The sequence below is a fragment of the Chelmon rostratus genome, chromosome 12 (genome assembly GCF_017976325.1).
Source record: "Chelmon rostratus isolate fCheRos1 chromosome 12, fCheRos1.pri, whole genome shotgun sequence".
NCBI lineage: Eukaryota > Metazoa > Chordata > Actinopteri > Chaetodontiformes > Chaetodontidae > Chelmon > Chelmon rostratus.
In genome coordinates this window covers 17,986,450-18,005,302 of record NC_055669.1, presented here as the reverse complement: position 1 = coordinate 18,005,302, position 18,853 = coordinate 17,986,450, and the positions used below count along the sequence as shown (strand labels likewise).

At 40.5% G+C, this 18,853-nt stretch overlaps 1 protein-coding gene across 1 annotated transcript in view; it reads left to right on the top strand.

Moving 5' to 3' along the window:
- pde1cb (phosphodiesterase 1C, calmodulin-dependent b) overlaps positions 1 to 5,267 on the top strand; it is a 65,615-nt gene extending 60,348 nt beyond the window's left edge. Inside the window, exons 13-17 of the mRNA XM_041948256.1 lie at positions 162 to 282; positions 2,103 to 2,278; positions 3,724 to 3,957; positions 4,421 to 4,483; positions 5,035 to 5,267. Of these exons, the coding sequence (XP_041804190.1) occupies positions 162 to 282; positions 2,103 to 2,278; positions 3,724 to 3,957; positions 4,421 to 4,483; positions 5,035 to 5,051 (611 nt within the window). The 3' untranslated portion in view covers positions 5,052 to 5,267. The remainder of the gene's footprint in view (positions 1 to 161; positions 283 to 2,102; positions 2,279 to 3,723; positions 3,958 to 4,420; positions 4,484 to 5,034) is intronic.
- Positions 5,268 to 18,853: the final 13,586 nt, after the last annotated feature.

The following is an 18,853-nucleotide window of genomic DNA, read 5'->3' as shown; positions in this document are numbered from 1 at the left end:
CTGATCATTTCATAACATTTTGGAAATACCTGTGGTCTTATTTTCTAACCGTAATTTTAGAATTTACAGATTTACAATGATTGTTGTGGGCTTCATTTGTCAAAGATCAGATATGAATACGTATAGACAGACATTATGTTCTCTGATACCTTTGTCTCCAGGGTTTATAGACTTCATTGTGGTGCCCACCTTCACTGTGCTGACGGACATGATGGAGCGCATCGTCACGCCGCTTATCGACGAGGCTTCCCATTCAGGTTTTGCCGGCTTTAGGCGCTCAAGGTGAGCGGGAGCACTTTCTCTGGGAGAGGGTTTCATAATGAAAAGTCTCTGAATGACTGTATACTGCTGAGTAGCAGGACTGAGCAGATGGAAGTGGGTGATTGTATGTAAATTTTAATCCACCAGCCTGGTCAATCAAAGATGGAAAAATTTTCTGAGTAACTGCTCGCACATTGACGTGGTTAAGGCGCTCCTCTGCAACAGCAGCATATCTAATGGACACGTTGAGAGCAGCAGATGAGTCTTCCATGAGTAATCCATTTCTGTGCGTGGAAATGTCTCCACCTTTCATCAGGCAGAGCCACACACCTTGAAATTGAGATTTTAGAGATGCTAGTCAAGTTCGCCTATCTGTCCCAGATAAGGAATGGGCCTCAGTGCTGGATTGGCATACACAACGATTTTATCTCCACTGGCTTAATTAATTGGCCAAGTACTTGTCCTCCAGCCACATACTAAATCAGATATGTGCCAGACCACGAAACCAAACAAATAAAAAAGTACATTCCACACATATTTAAACTATGCTGAGAATGATCGTTTGAGTCTGTTAGTTGTTCAACTTTGTGTCCTTTAAAGTGAGCTTATTAGAAAACGAAGCAGTTCTTGGGGAGTCTGGCGCTGCGTCTTCCGGTGCACCTGCACATCAATATCAGCCTCCCCGTTCTCCTCAACAGCAGTCATTAGCATCACTCAGTGGGCCTCCAGTCGAAGCTAACCAAGTGGAAATCTCAGATAGTGCTGCCACTTGTGCAGTCTTCTTGTCTATGTACACACCTGCGTGCTTCTGTGTTTCCTTGGACTGTTTCTTTGCAGCGTTTATAGCTGCTCTCAATCATCTGTAACTGTGTCTGTGCTCTGTGTCTGCCTTTGGTTATCTACCTGTCTTTCTTTCTTTTTCTCCATTCAAGCTGCCTCTGCATTTGAAAGCTCATGTTTTTTTAGCCAAACTGGCGGCCTCGCAAAAGGGTGGAAATTCCAGTCTGAAATTAAACTATTTGATGGATTACTCTGAAATTGTGTACAGACATTCTTGGCATTCAGACAATATATCCCTCTGTGATCTACTGACTTTTCCCCTAGTGCCACCATGAGGACGACATTTGTGGTTTTGAGTAAAATATCTCTATGATCATTGGATTGATTGCCATGAAATTTGATACAGACATTCATGCCCCCATGTGATGAATTGGAATAACTTTTGTGATCTCTAAAAAGGGTAGTCCATCAATTTAATATTGCACTTCCACAGTACTGGGAGACTCACAACAGACACATTTGAAAAAGAATGGTCAAAACTGAGGCAGCAGAGGGCGAGATATTCTGACGTTTAGTCCCTAGTCTGACTCAAACTCAATAAACTCTGGATTTCCCATAATGCAACTTGACAGCATCTTTCATCAGACCACCCTGCCTCTTGAATGCCCACTTCTTTAACATCAGTTCTTAAAGCAGGCTTTCTGTTAAAACGCTTTGTAAAGCTCCCTCCAGAGCAGCAAAAGACATTATTCACACAGGCTGAGTAGTACTCTTAATGACAAATAAACTGTGCAAAATAGAGGGAGTGCCCCTTTAGCTTTTCATCTAGCGCCATCATCAGGTCAACATTTTAATTTGTCAAACACTTAAATTTATGTCCAAATACCTACAAAAAGAATGCAGTTACCATCAGCTGTTCTTTGGGTGTAATGCTGAGTAGCAAATGCTAGCATGTTAACATGCTGCACGGAGATGGTGAGCATAATAGGCATTATACCTGGCTGTACACGCTGCATCATGTTTGCTTTCAACTCTCTCTCTCTCTGCACTTTTCTGTCCAGTCTGAACAGTATTACCTCAGAGGAGGCCAAGAGGCACAGTGTGAAGAGCATGGGCTCTGACAGCAGCTCGTCAGGACAAAGCTCTCTGCTGACGGTGGACATAAAGAACTTCAAGGCCCTGTGGAATGAAGAGGTTTACCAGAACAGAGAGAGGTGGAAAGCGCAGGCCGGGAAAGGTACAGTGCATCCATACAACCCAAAGTGTAATACAGTAAAATGGAGGTGATTTGGAGACTCAGGGAACATAAATGCTCTGGTAAAACTGATCTGTCCAAACAGATCATGAGCTCCACCAGAATGGAAAAATTGGCTTGTAAAGCTGCAATGCTCTTAGCGTCTGCAATGCTCTTAGCTGACTCAGAAGGGGATTTCGACTGACCTGTATTAGTGTAGGATTTTATGGGATTCGCAGTGATCAGTATGTCCACATGGATCATTTTTTTATTTCAATATTTAACTAATCAAGTTGGTAGCACCCATTATAAGGGGTTTATAAACTAGCTTTACTTGTTGGTAATAGGCTATTAACTACTGTTTGTACATCAGTTATAATCCATTAATAAGAGCAACGTTTAGGTTGCCAGGTTGTGTAAAATTTCTTTGGTTGGTATTTGTCCTCCTCCTGCGTGACAATTTAACACCAGTTTGTCATTTACAGTTGCAGAGTTGATGGAATATTGTAAGAGGCATTTATATATTAATTATTGACATTTCTAACTGCAAACTTGGTGGCCTGTAAGTGAGGGACTACTGTATATTTATTAGCTGATTACCAGCAATGATTACCAAATTAAAAGGATAAACACCAACCAAAGGAATTTATTCATTATTGGCCATGCAAAAGTTTTGCCTAAGTCTTATTAACAGTCTATAAATCATTCGTAAATACTTTTTGATAATTAATAAATTCATAGATAACCAGTTACAACTTAGAATCCTTTTTTAAAGTGAGGCTTGTTAGAAAGATTATAGCCATCAAAGAGGCTAATAATTTGCAGCTATTATCCATATTTTGTGCTGGCAGTGGATATCATGACAATTTGTACGCTAAAGGTATCGCTTGTTGTCATCAACCCATAGAGAGTTAACAGCTCCCCTCAGCTCTACACAGCATTTTACTATCTTTCAGCTCATTATTTTGGTTTTCCAGCTCACAACTTTACTGTCTTGGTTCACTCACAAGTGGCTGGTGAACATACAGTAGTGTAGCTTTTAGCAGCTAAGGAGCTAGATGTTGGTGGAGAACCAAAAACAGAGCTACAAAAGAGTGATTATTCAACTTAACATTCATCAGGTGGACACAAACATGACTCCAGATGCATACTAATGTCGCTCAGTCACTACTGAATGTGTAAATAGGCAGCTGTTCCCTCACAAGTTTACTGTGTCAACTTAAAGGGTGATGAATGTGTTTGCAGCTTGTTTCAAGTTGCTAAAAGCTCAGTTAACACAGGTTTAAATCAACACTCAGAGAGGTTTGAGGTATCTGCCTCACAAATGGTCCAACGAGCTCCCTCAGCCTGTACTGGCTTTAAGTAAGAATCAAGTAGTGATGAATTAATGCACATGGACACACACTCACACTCATGCTAATCTGGCTCCACGCTCCATGTGACCTCAGAGGCGGAAGAGAGAGCTAAAAGGGAGGCGGAGGAGAAAGCCCAGCAGGAAGAGGCTATGGAGCCCCAAGAGGTCCACACAGAATCAGAACAGCCTGAACCAAAGGAGGACAAATTGGAGGGGGAGGCCCCCGAGTCAGCAGAGACCAGCAGACCACCAGACGGTGACACAGGGGAGACAGAGGAGGGAGCACAGCTTGGCTGCTCCACACATAAGAATCCTCTGCTGCAGAACGGTACAAAGCATGGCCTTGCTTTATAAGACATACGGTGTAATACATACAGTATACTGACATGTGAAGTAATTCTCCCCAGGCCCTCCTCATGGTCCTGTCTCAAGTCTTTTCATGATAGTATCAATGAAACAGTTAAAATTTCTGACATCTCCCAAACTTAAATGCCCATTTTACATGATAAATAATTCTGAGTTTCTTAATGAACAGCCCCTGAAAGGTCACGGCGGGATTTTTTTTCTGAAAAAATAAAAAGTAAAATTGATTCCAGTGGCGATCTCACATTTTTCTGTAGGTTAACAGTGTTTGCCTGCACATAGTGAGTTTGTAATGAGTCAGTAAGGCTGAATGTACAGACTGATACTTTAAATACTTTATTTTCTGGTTTGGATAGAGTGCATGTTTCCTACCACCACAATGTACCTGCGTCGATGTGACGAATAAATCAAATATTCTTACTGTGCAGGAGAGTTGTCTGAAGGGGCTGAATCTCCGGAGGGCGAAGAAAACAAGAATAAAGGAGTGGATGGTGAGTTTGTTCCTGCAGCCCACGGCTATCGACAAACAGAATCAAGTATCTGCACTGCCAGTTTATTAGGTACACCTAGTACCTAATAATGCTGACACAGTCCTATACATCAGTCCTGTCGTAAATCCTCTCCTGTGGTGCCGAAGAACTGTCCTGCTTATACAGAGAGGTCTGGCCAAGTGTATTTCATGTCTATATGAAAAAAAGTTTAAATCAGTATTTTGATTTGCCTTCCCTAAATCTTCTTTAGGATATGGAGAAATAGCATCTGCAAGGAACAACTACTTTGTTATAGGAGGAATACACTGTACTTTTTGTAGCTGTTGATTCAAAGACCGTTAAAGAATATTTTGAATCAGCTGAAGACGGCGTATTAATCATGTGACACAGGGGATTAGACTTTTTGTTACTTGATCTAAGGATTTAACAGAAATTACAATCCATAAGAATTTGCCATCCTCCAAGGAGATTTCCGCACAACAGATTATCAATTTGTTTTATATAATCTCACCTAAATTATTGATATCCCTGTATCTGTCTTCCCAAAACAGAGGAAGCCATGGAATAAACCAGCTGTCTTTCATCTTTGCTGCACTGCTGTCGACCTGAACCTGCATTTACCCAAAATGGGAGAACTCAGACTCACGCCAGAGGGAGGGCCATTAGCTGGACTGTGCTGCCCTCTACAGGACACCAAGAAACTGACAGCTTCACTTCCTTTTCTGTCTCCATGATCTTTTACTTTTCACCATGCTTGTACTCCCTCGCTCTTGTATGCAGAGCTCGCGGCTCTACCCACGTGCATTATTCCACCCTTCCTGCTTAAAGACGATACGTAAGAAGATTTAATGACCTTAAGATGACAGCTGCGATGGTGGGGATGAAGAGGAGCCTTTGAAAGACTGACACTGAAAATGTTGCTTTTCTTTTTTTTTTTTTTGTTCGCCAATCTTTTACTTCACTGTAAGTCGTATGCTTAACTCAGCCACAGACATGTAGCCATTGTACAAGTTCCACTTTTCGCTGCTGTGTTTTGCTTCTCTGTCAACACTCTTAATGACATTTTGGGATCGTCTGGCCACAGCGATTTATTTTGGTCTTTACCAAATAATACAAAAGTGCAGAATAGATGTCCAGTGAGAGTGACTTCTATAACTGCACAGTATGTGCAGCATATGAGTATGTGTGTATAGTACACTGGGGGTAAATTAACAGGTCTACAGCACCACTAATTTACTTGCAAGTACTCCTTAATCAAATCCTCACTATGTAGAAACCTTTTCCATGTGCTTCAGGGGCTCCTGTTGAGAGTCTCATATTTTTCCTGAAGCTACAACAACAACCAGTTTATCCCACCAGTTGTGGCTCATTTTTCCTCATTGACATGTTTACTTTCTTAGTGCTTTCCTCAGACATTGTGCAATTCTAAATGTGTTCCTTGCAGCAAGGTTTATATTGTTTTTTGTGTGTTTTAGTCCACTTTACTGTATATATTCAAAGTTTGTATATGTGTGGATCAGAGGAAGAGTAGAAACCCTGGTTCCACAATCCACCAACAGACGTTTTTTTGGTGGGGTAGGGGAATAGAAGATATCGTAGTAAAAAATGTCCAAGAATTAGAATGCAACTTTTGCATTTCAAACATATCACACACACAGTAATGCATTCAAGTCTTTGTAATATCTAAAAACATTTTGTTTACCTTTTTTTGTATTATTCTTATTTGTTTTGCATTCATTATGTCCTGTATGAATCATGCACTAGATGTGTCTAATATCCTCACACTGTACGTCATTTCTTCATCTAAAGACTTCTTCTCGATGCCTTCTTATATGTATTTAAGCTGTAGCAACAAGTCGACATTGTCGCTGAGAAAAATCCTATATATGTACGTTATTTTCTTTTGCAGTACAGTTATGTTACAGCACCTGCGAGGCTGTCGCCGTAATGTGTAATCTGCGTGTTTACAGTGTGCTCGTGCACCTATTAGCCAGTTGAATACATCAGGCTTTTGTGATGCATCCACGGCTATGAGTCCAAACTGTATCTGCTTCTTGGTTGTTTGCCAGGTTTTTAAGGCTTGTAATGTTGTGTATAGGAGATGCAAATATTGCTTACTGTGCATATGTAACATATTGAACCTCTGCAGTGCTGGTTCAGCTTTTACTATCTACTTAACACGTGTAATTGGAAGAAAAGCATTTTGGCAGTATTTGCATAATGATGATGTTTTCCCTTGATTTTGTTTTTCCTTATGTTCTCAGTTCTACTGGCATGAAAATCCCAAAATTTATTGTGCCAAGATTCTTGGCATATTCTTAGCAAATTTTAAAGGATATTGTACATGTGTATACTGGTACATATACTAATACATATAATATACAAGGGGTTCAAAAAGGGAATATAATTTAACACCTAAAATTTATATAAAACTGTAGGAATTATTTTTTGCATCTTTCTCCTAATACACACTCCCCGCTTTTATATTATAACAGGAACTTTAGTATCGCACTCAGATATAAAGCAGTTTCTCGCATAATGTAACCACATGCTACTTTCTACCTAAAAAATACAGTCAGTGGTTAGCAAGCCAGCTGGCTGAATGTGTGCCTATATCTGTACTTTCCATTTGACACCTTTCAGCTGTAGGAAAATAATATTGTGATGTCATGTGAAGCTGTGCTGATCCAGGTACAGCGCAACAAACCAGTCAATATCTTCCTACAATATTACTAAATAGTCTTGAGTAAAGACTTTTTAGACAAGTCTGTCTGTAAAGTCAGCAGTTTGATGTTGCAGAAGTATTCATAAGTATATGGTATATTTTATGGTATATTTTGCTCTTTTTCATTTAGAAAAACCTGTTTTATAGCTGTATAGCTTTTTTTGTTTTACTGTACCGTCTGTTCCTTTTTTGACTCTGAGGATGGATTGTCAAAAAGTACGTTTTCAACATGTAATGACATTACTTCTTTTTGTGTCTCCTCTCTGGTTTTATCGTACCTTGTGTGTCTGTTCCATTAGTTTTATTCCACCAGCTCTGAAGTCAGAAAAATTCAAGTGGCTCAAAACTGTAAATTTAAAGTGTACGGATCTTAGCAAATTAGATTTATAAATAGAACAAAAACAAATTGCATCCTCAAAATATCCTGCCTGATACTTGGTAAAGCAGAATATATTTTCTGTACCAAGGGACCAACACATGTACAGTCTTGTAGTTTGCTCTCTTTCACTTGCTACTGTAAGCCTACTGTATGAATATTTAACAGGAGTTTATACCAACCGTAATCAGAAACATAGCTGTATCTATGACATGTAAAGACTTCTAATCATGGTGTTTTGTAATGGTTACTATGGAGCAGATTATTTGTTGTTTGTTTCATGCTTTGTTTCCTTGTTTAGTCTCAATCACTCTATAATGACTGATCTCAAAACTGTTGTTGTGACTGAGGTCAGATGGATATAAAGCATCTGTGTGTGTGTGTGTGTGTGTGTATGTGTGTCTATGAGAAACTGCCGAAAAATACTATATGTGCATTTCTGATCTCCTCACTGTGACCCGCTCTATTGATGAGAGTGTGATGAGATGAGTGTGAGTGTGTGTGTGTGTGTGCGCGCGCGTGTGTGTGCTTGATAAAAGTGGACTGTTTAAAGCTGGTTTAACAACCCTCCAGAACCTGAAACATAATAATAAAAAATACTTTTCAGATAATCTTTTTTTTTCCACTTTAAAGATCCAGTTCTTGTGTGTTTTACACACTCAGTCAGGCTGATTCAACTGAATATGTTTACATATATGAAACAGTAGTAGACACATTATAGAGGTCGAATTATGAACAGTTTTGTTGGCCTAAATAGTGGGTGAAACGATTAAAAAACATAAAGGTGGGTAGTCAAATTAGCTGAGAGGAGTGAACCACCTCAGGTTTAAACTCCACTACATCCCTGAGCAGACAGAAGGACAGAAGAGTGTGTGGGTGTGGGTGTGTGTGGGTGTGTGCGTATGCATGTATGTGCATGCATGTGTGTGTCACTGTCCCATGCCGGCCAGGCGGCCGTGTGTGCCACCATGCTCTGTGACTGCACAGCCGTTTCAATAAATCTGGACTCAAAGGGCTCAGATCATGTGTGCCTGTTTTCATTTCTACAACAGCGCAGAGTATGACACATTTAAAGGGGCAGTCCGCCGCGTTTACGCTGAGACATCAGGGAGTCTGTGGAATTCAAAAGATGTAGCTGAGGGTCTAACATGAGAAGATTCAAGCAAGTTGTATCATGGGAGGTGCAGGATTACAGAAAAACTACTGGCCTGATTTTCACTGAACTTGGTGGGGGAGTGTAACACAGGCCATCAAATTTTGGAGTGGATTTGAATCACGGGGCGGATACACAAATTACTTCTGACTTTCATTAATACATCTTTAAATCCAATAGATTTTAATACAGTTGTAGAAAGACGCTGATTCATAACACAATCCATATCCAATCCCTTTTTCCTCAAACTAAAGTGTGGCTATTTATGGGAACATAAATATACACATATCATGCAACTAATTATACTCCTTCTCACACCCAAATGTGAATCATCTGCAATAAACTCCAGGAGAGATATTAAAGACAAAGGTCTGAACTTCATGCCTCAAGAGAACAAGTAATGATGTAAAAGCACATAATAAATGCTGAGATGATGAGGCTTCTATAAGACTCTCTTGTTTATAGAATATCAGGAAAAAGTTAAAGCTGTGTCTTAAAAAAAGGTGACCATATGAGCATCGAAACAGGCTGTTCTTTGCTGGGATTCCTCCCTCTGCTCATACTGACCGTGAAGGGATCTCATCCTGATGTGCTGCTGATGTAAGTGATCTACAGGCCACCTTCAGCAGTCAGAGAGAGTCGAATCAAGAGGATAACTTCCAAAGTTACAGTCTTTTTAACATAAAATCCCCTATTTGGAAAGACAAAAACAGTGAATTTTATTCTATGTATTTCAAACATGATGGGAGAAAGCAGACAATCTTCACATTTGAGGAACTAGAAACAGTTTGCCATTTCTTGCACAATATAAACGGCTGGAGTGCATATTGTGTATATTGTTAAAATGTGTGAAGAATGGAGGCCTCCTGTTGTTGTTTCAGCCCGTCTCTTATTTGTTCACCTGATGTTTCAGTCCTACCACCTGAAGGTCGTCAAAGCCAACTGGAAACACCTGAGCTGCACCAGCTCAGTCACTCACGTTCTCCTTCTCAGCTTTCATTCTCACCTTCATGCACACTAAAGCCAGCTGATGCACCCGCTCAGGTGTTCTTTTGCAGCTTTGTTATATCTGAAGTTGATTTTCCTGAATGCATGACTTTGCATAGTCTTTAAAACGGCTCATATCCATATAAACCTGCAAAACCTCAGGCTGCTCAAGTCCCCTGGAAGGACAATGTTGTACTCCAACTTTACAACATATACGACAAAATATAAACAGTATTAGATCAGATCAGATCAGATTAGCCTTTATTGTCTCTCTTAGGAGACACTTGTGTTGGGCATTCAAGAGACTCAGTCGACATAGCAGAGGTAATCAAACTAAGGTGAACATGCAGGACCAACCAGCTCTATAAACACCAAAACATACATATCAAACTATTGCACACATGCCCTATAACAAGATAGGCCCTACACTAACATATAGCACCTTCTGTTTGGTAACCTTCATCAACTCATGTTCTGTGTATGTACGTCCCTGAAAGTAAGCACCCAAACCTGTCAAAAAGAATGTGTAGTTTGTATGATATGATCCTTTTGAAATAAATTGCAGAAGATTTCTAAAATGCTTAGTTACAGCCAAAGCTTTACACCATGTATTGCTCATTAACTGCAACGTGAACATGTCTCCCAGCCAATAATCCACTAGATGTCTCTGTTAGACTTCAGATTGCACTGAAGCTCCACCAGCATCTCAGCCTCAGGGGCCCCGAGGCACTAAAAATGATCAACGTACGTGATGTATACCGTGACACTCTCCCAAGATAGTCAGTGTATAGCTCTTTATCCACCATATATGCAGCTCCACAAACATTAGACACAGAACGCATATTTATCACAAGCAGCATGCATATTCATGGGCAGGTTGATGGAGCTCGTGCAGGGATGTGTATGAGTTCTCACCACAGTGCTGAGTGCCGAAGCAGAAGGCGAATGTTAATTCAATTATACGGCAGCTGTTCCTTGGTGCCCATGGCCACTGTGTTTGCACTAGAACAGAAATCTTGTATTAGGTCCCTCGCCATAAAAGACCATTGCCAGGCTTGAGAATGGGGACTGCCTGTAACCAAAAGCCATCAACAGAATTGTAAAGAGGTTTTAATGCTCTTTTTTGGCATGATTGAAGAATTTGGTGAGGCTGCAAAGTAAGATTTGTGTTTGTGGGAGGGGGGTTGTTTTGTTTTGGGTCGCTGTTGATTTACGGAGCTTTTGTTTTTGGTCATTATTCTATTAAATAGTCAATCTGCTTGGAAGTAAAACATGAAAATGAGCCTCTGATATTAACTCCAGTCAAGGGTGGTTGGGTAGACGCACGCGTGTGTCCTGTGGTGGTCGCTCCATCTTACAGAACCCACACACATGAACTCTTGTTCTTTTTTTGTGTGTGTGCATGTGTGGATTAACACATGTATTCTGAGCATAAATAAGACAGCGTGTATGTCTACGTCTTCAATTGCTCCCATACATGCAAATGCGGTTTGTCCATGCATTTATGCGACTGTTGGTATTTGTGCTCCACCCCACCGCCTGTCCCAGGCTCAGGCTCAGCTCCAGTACTACTCGGCGGAGGAAGAGTAGGAGGAGGAGGAGGAGGGGGGAGGAGGACAAGGAGGAGGGTGTGAAGGCATCCGCCAGCCTGTCCCTTCATTACCCGGCTCCCTGAGACTCGCTCTGTGTGATTTAATCACATGGCCACTGGCGGGAACTGCTGCTCTGATGTTACCTGGACCTGCTAATAAGTTTGCTTTTCCTTCATCAAAAGGAAAGCAGCCACACCTGCGGGACGGATGCGCTCAGCTGTACATCATGTATGTATAATATATGCACGCATGCAAATGCGGAGGCACCCAAACACAAAAAAACTCCTGGCTGTCCTCCTATCACACACCGAAGGAGTGCAGAGGACAGAGGGGTGCAGCTAAAGATCATTTAATTGATTGATCTGCTGATTTCTTGATTAATTTCTTCCCCCTGTGTTCTATAAAATGACTATTTTCATTGTGGATTAATCTGCTGATTGTTTTATGCATTGATTAATTGTTTGGTTTAAAAGTTCTGAACAAAGACAGAAATGGAAAAATGGTTGACAATTATTTTTCCTGTTCATCAGCTAATTAATTAAGTGACTTGGTCCCGCTCTAAAGCAAAGACTGCGAATGAAATTGGACGTTGTCACACGGGGGCTTCAGGATGACTGGCCTGGTGGGAATCCACCCTCTAACCTAACCGGAGCCGACAACATGTTCCCACCACTTAACTTCACACGGCCACATCGTGCAGCATGTAAAGTAGACACTGCATATCAAGCTGTTTAATAAAAATTAAACCCCATCTATCCACTGGAAAGAGCACAGAGCTCTATTTAGAGTGACTGATCGAGAGCCCAGAATCAAAGGGCCCTGTGGCACGAGCTGCTAGTGTGTCTGGGAATTGGCCCAACTCTTAAAGAGCCAAGCTTCCCTCATCTTGACTGGGGGCCGACCCCCAGAATAGGAAGAAGCTATTTCTGCTGGCGGCCAAGTGGTTCCTCTCTGGAAGCCTGTCAGGTGAGGAGTCGTGGCTGCCAACTGTAAGCCCCTCAGGTGGGCACAGGGAGCAGGGTAGACCCCCATCCTGGCTCCAGCACGGTGGCACACAGCAGATGATGCAAAGGGCTTTGTTGAGCTCGCTGACGCCTCAGACAAAGATCTGCTGAGAAATCACTGCAGTTAACTCCACAGCGCCGATGGATTATGTGTCATTTAGATGGACCATGGTGTCTCACATTAATTATCAACTTCCAGTGGTCGAAAGTAACTGAGTATGTTTACTTGAAAAAATGCATCAAATTAATTGCAGCAGAACCAGTGATATCACCTTTTTTTTCTTATTCCAGGCCTCCTTCTTCTTCCTTGTCACAACCTGCTGCCTACGTTACCCACAATACCACTCACCCACCAGCAGTGTGAAAACACTCAACATCAAGTCCTGCCATCAAAACCCGACTATCAGAAGTACTCATTCTGCAGCAGAAAGACCCCTGTGACTAATACTACTGACATTATGGGATCACTAATATCGATGCTTCACTGTTTTAGCAGCCGGAATTTATTGTTATAGCTGGTGGAAGTGGAGATATTTCTAACTATTTTACACACAGTTTGCAGGTTTTATTCACTCGTTTCTAACCAAGTGGTCATGAATTGATTAATGGGAAAGAAAAGAAGAAAAAAAAGTTCTGCAGCACAAACTGCTATTGATTTTTGAGATATTACTCTAATCTTTGCTTTCTTAGATACTTTTATATACTGCTGTTATTTTTCAAACAAGTCATATGATCAGCTTCTAAACCATGATGCATCAGGCAGTAAAAAGCAACATAAAAGAGTTTTAAATGCAAATCAAATTGTTTAAAGAATTATTTTTGTCATGACCCGTGCTGTGCATGCCGGTTTTTTGTTAAGTTTCCCCTTGTGTGTTGTCTTTGTCTGGTTTTTGTCACATCCTGTTTTATTTTGAAGGTTTATGTTATGTTTCTTTGTTTACTTTACTTCCTGTGTTTTCCCGCCCTTCTGATTGTCTGATGTGTTTCACCTGTGTGTCATTAGTGGGCCCTCCTTGCGTATATAGGTCCGTGTCTTCCCCCCAGTCTTTGTCGGGTTGTTGTCTGTGCTTCTTTGCTGTCTGTGTTAGCCATAGCCCCTTGCCTAGACCTTATGCCACGTTCTTTGTAAGCGTTTTCCTTGGTGTTGTCTTTGTTCATGCCCGTGCCTCTGTTCATGTCTGTGTTATCCATTGGTTTGTCTGTGTTCATGTCCGTGCCTTGTTCCCTGTGAGTGTTTGTTTTTGTTATTTCTATAGTCTAGTTTTGTTTTGTTATTGCTAGTTATAGCCGATTTTCAGTTCTTTGTTAGATTGTCGTTTTGTTTTTATTTCATAGTAGTGTTTTCCTCTGTGTTTTCAGGAGTGATTTTTTTGTTTCTGTTAAGGTCTTTGTTAGCCGTTTGTTTCTTCCTCCTTCGGGAGTGTTTTCTGTTCTTTATGTTATACATTGATAGTTGTTCTTAGTCTTTTCCCCTGCTCCGTTGTGTTGCGTGTTTGTGTTAATTCTATGTTTCCCGGTGTTTTCTTCGTTCTCTGTGTGACCCCTCTTCATGTTTAAAAAATTTGTTTTATTTGAATCTGCGCCCACCTTCCTGACAATTTTCAAATTCACTTTTTCTTATTTTTAGTGCTGCAATCTGCTTCTGTTCTTCACTCATTTCTAGAACATTTTTAAAACCGGTTTAAAAACAGGTTGGAAATATTTTTTTATTTTAGTTTTTTTTTTTTCAACTACGAAGAACTATTACTTTTAAAAACTTCCATCATCTTCTCCTCGTGATGACAAACAGAAACAGAAGAAAATCTATTGGCTGCTGAAGATGTACCAAATAAACCATGAGAAGATGACTTATTTTCTTTGTTTTATTGGCTATTTTGAGCTGCCATTCATCATCATCATGCAGCACTTCCCCTTTGAATCATCCTCAAACCGATTTAACACCACAACACCATGTTGCTTGTTCTTGCTAAAACTGGCTAAACACAGATGGCATGGTGTCATATTGAGATATTTCCAGCATCGTTACAATGGAGTTTAATAGAGTGGAGAACTAGGTGGAGCTCCGCTGAACTGCCAGGGGTGAATTTACTCACTATCACTTCAGAGGTCCGTTTCACAAAGCAGGTTTACTGAAAACTCCGAGTATGTTAACCCTGAAATGAGGGAAACTCTGAGTTTTCCGTTTCACATAGGAAGGTAAGTCAAACCAGAGAAAGAGGGGTAACTCAAGCCTGTTTCACAGACAGAGGTAAGTTAAACTCTGAGTCAGTTACCGCAGTAACTGACTCTATGAAACTAACCTGGTCGGGACCAGGTTTTACTCAAGGAACCTCGAGTTTCTCTGTGTCTCCGCCCTCTTTCAACCACACATCGTATTTCATTTCCTCATTCATTCATTCAGTCGGCAGACGAGTTTTGCCATAGTTCTGCCGTCTGTTATTAAAAAAAATAATTAGAAATATCAGTCAGTGGAAGTCCATTAGGCACAGTAGGTGGTGACTTTTTTCGTTAACATGGCATGTTAACGTCTTTTGATCATGATCCCGTGGATGAAGGTGCAGCGATACTGCGCAGAAAATTAAATATTCGTCGGGAGATAGTTATCAGACCACGATGTTCTTGCTTTTCCAGACAGTTATCGGTGTTAGGCCACCACCCGTTCTTCGTGCATCTGCCTTCTTTCTGTTAGCTGAGTAAAAGTCTGTGTTAGTTTAAATATAGGCTTAATTATTTAACATAACACGATATAGATGAGAACACTTTTTTCATTTTTAAATTTTATTTCATTCGTTAACAAAAAACAAAACATTATATGAACACAATATAACCAATTTTACAATGAAAGGGAGCCACTTAATATTTACTTTACAAGGTAAAACATGATCAAAATGAGGTAGCTACCTCCATGAGATCATGCAGAGGTCTTACCTGTTTGAACCATGTTTTTATATTTCATTTTAAGCTGCTGCCAAGTGCGCTTCTCCCCCGCGGGATTGCACCTAAATGAAATAAATTAATAGGCAACCATTCAAGCAGTTTTGCCCTGTAATATTATTGTGATTTCAAAGGACTACATTTATACTCACGCATTGACCCGAGCAGCAATGTTCTCCCACGCCGTCTCCCTCTCCTTCGCAGCTGCAGCGGTGTTGGACTTCCGTCTAAAAACGTGTTCATATTCGCTGTATGAGCGCATTAAAATGTCTGATTTCCAGTGGCGTGAAGTACGCAGCCTTCCGCTTCCCCGTTGCCATGGTGACTCCTCAAATCGGGGTTCCATTGATGCTGTCTTTTTAAAGTTGCGGCGCACGCGCTTAACTCGAGGTGAACCTACTCTGAGCTAATCAAACTAACTCAAATCTGCTATTGTGGAATCGAAAACTCAGAGTTTCCTATCTCAGAGTAGATCAACTCAGAGTTCAGGGTTACACTCAGAGTTTGTTGAACCTGCTTTGTGAAACGGACCCCAGTTCTTCGTCTTTAATTTTCAGTTTCATTGAAAAACCTTTACAACCATGATTCTAAAGAAGTTGGGATGCTTTAACATGTAAATAAAAACAGTTTAACAAAGTGTTCCTGAGCCCATGTACTAACATCCTTTATACAATCATGTGTTCACAAAGTGGTGAACCTCACTCCATCCTTACTTGTGAACGACTGAGCCTTTCCAGGATGCTCCTTTCATACCCAATCATGATACTATCACCTGTTACCAATCAACCTGTTTACCTGTGGAATGTTCCAAACAGGTGTTTTTGGAGCGTTCCACAAATTTCCCAGTCTTTAGTTGCTCCTGTCCCAACTTGTTTGAAACGTGTTGCTGCATCAAATTCAGAATAAGCAGATATTTGCAAAAATCTATGAAGCTGAAGAGGGAGAACATTGAATATATTTTCTTTGTTCTGTTTTTGTTCAGCATGTGTCAAGACATTTGGTTTGATTTCAGTTAGGGTTGTAACTGCTCGGCATAAAATATTGTGACACTGTATCATAATACAGCTCAGACTCTGTGGTGCAGATTAGAGGGAATGTAAAAGAAAGAAATCCACCATGACCCTTCAGGCTCCGTCTGTTAAGTCTTATATCTGTTAAGTACTCTACAGTGGTGCACATAACTCGCCTTGCTCTCTCCAAACTTCAAAAATTCACCTGAGAATACATCTAAAGGTCACAGATTAACATTTTATTAGTTACATTATATAGTTACATAGAATAACATTTCTCCATTAACAACAATATTGGCCAATCAAACATGCAAACACACATGCCGTGTGGTAACAACAGCCATATTTCCACTGTTTACCTTGTGATCATTGTGACAAAAGTGAATTAACTGCTGCTGCTGTAACTTTACAGAGTTGTGAAACCGTATCAGAGATTTATAAACTCCTTTGCTACGTCTTAGAGTCAGATAAACTTTCAAACTCAGGGAGCTTAAAGAACACGCTCCCACCAAGGCAGCACCTTGCATTGATTTAACACAGAGCTGTTTTCAGCCTGAATGCAGAGCCTAATGAACTTTAGAGAAGCTGGTAGGTGTATTTTCTAACTTTGACTGACTCGCTAGTTTTCCCTCCTGCTTCCAGTCTTTATGCTAAGCTAAGATAGTCCCCTCCTGGCTCCAGCTCCAGATAAGAGCTCACTTATATAATGTTCAGTTAGTCCTTCAATAAAGGATACTGATTTACCAAATGTTTAGGATCGGGGTCAGACTTTGTTATGTCCACATGGGAGAAGAACAATCGTGATGGCTGAGGTTAGGATTAACTGTTACAGTACAGCAACGAAAACGGTTAGAAATCCTGTAAACTGACTCATGAACAGTCCAATATGAGGCCTATTTAAATTCAGCCCAGACTCAAACTGAAAAAAAAAGCTTTTTGTTGTGTTAATTGGTGAGATTTAGCTCGTGCTGGTAGGTGAAGGCGAGCTCATCAATAGCTCTTCTCTACTTCATTCAGCTTGTGACACAACAACATTATGGCCAGAAAAAACTGTTTTAGCCACTCATATAAATGACGTAAACCAGTGATAATTATAATAATAATAAGCCAGGATGCTGAAAACTCTTCTCATGCCACACTTTGGCTATGTTAAGAAGAAGTGGCTTCAAACACAGCAAGGCGACAGGGAGCTGAGGACAGCTGATGAGGGAAGAGGAAGAAAGACATCATATCAACACTGAAAGTGTCGATTAGGTGAGAAAACCACATTACAGCGCTGTCAATCATCTCGGCTTCATGCTTAGAGAGGCAAAAAAAAAAAAGCAGAGCTGCTATTAAAAATGCAGAAAAGTTGGCAAGTCAGTAGAATCACGTGCGTGAGAAAAACAACACTTTTGAAAACTTTGTTTCGTGAGTGTTTTGGTTCTTCTTTGGTTTTTGTTTGGTTTTCGCACAGCTTAAAACTAGAATTGACAGAGATTTCTGTTATGTAATATGTAGTATGTTACAGTAAGTAAAAAACAGATTAATAATAAGCTGCAGCCGACACCTTTCAGCCAATACTTGTTTGTTTTCATTTTCACTTAATACCTTATTGTTATTCATTTATTTTTACGCAATATTTTTGTAAAAATCTGCTTATTCTGAATTTGTTGCAGCGACACGTTTCAAACAAGTTGGTTCAGGAGCAACTAAAGACTGGGAAAATAGTGGAACGCTCCAAAAACACCTGTTTGGAACATTCTACAGGTAAACAGGTGGATTGGTAACAGGTGACAGTATCATGATTGGGTATGAAAGGAGCATCCTGGAAAGGCTCAGTCGCTCACAAGCGAGGATGGAGTGAGGTTCACCGCTTTGTGAATACATGATTGTATAAAGGATGTTAGTACATGGCGACACTTTGTTGACACAGTTTTTTTGCAGATGATTGAATTCTGTTTTTATTTTGGTTACACTCAGCGTCCCGACTTTTTTTTTGGACTCAGGGTTGTTTATATTAAGTGCAGGTTACTGTTGTCAGACACCACCTCCTCTGTTTTACACTGCAGGAAATAGAGTTTATCATACAAGTCGAGATGCGACTGTTACTTACATATAATACTTGGCACATTTTTATTTATCTTATCACTTTCTGAGTATAGAAGTGTCGCATTCAAGCACAACAGATTGCCACAGCCACTTTGAACGCGTGCGAACAGATTGTGCTTTGAAAGAGAAACGGGTGCCTCCAGCAACATTTCACGTCTGCATCCCATCGCTGTCTGAAAACGGGACTAACATCTTTACATTATACATCTTCAAAAACATATCCATTATTCATATGCCCATATTTTAATACTATTAGCACTTGCATGCCACCCACCTAAATACCTGTGTGTTTCTTATCAAAGGAGCGGTGACAGTCACAGTTACTGGTTGGGTGTGAAGAACTGAGCTGGGATTAAGAAAGTACTGCAGCAGCGGACCATCACACAAAATTAAATTTCATCTGTGAGGCGATTTTATGTCGGCGCGTTATAAAATCTCTAAACACAAATGTGCACAAGAGGAACTTTGCTTTTTATGTCTCACCGGAGTGTTTGTGTT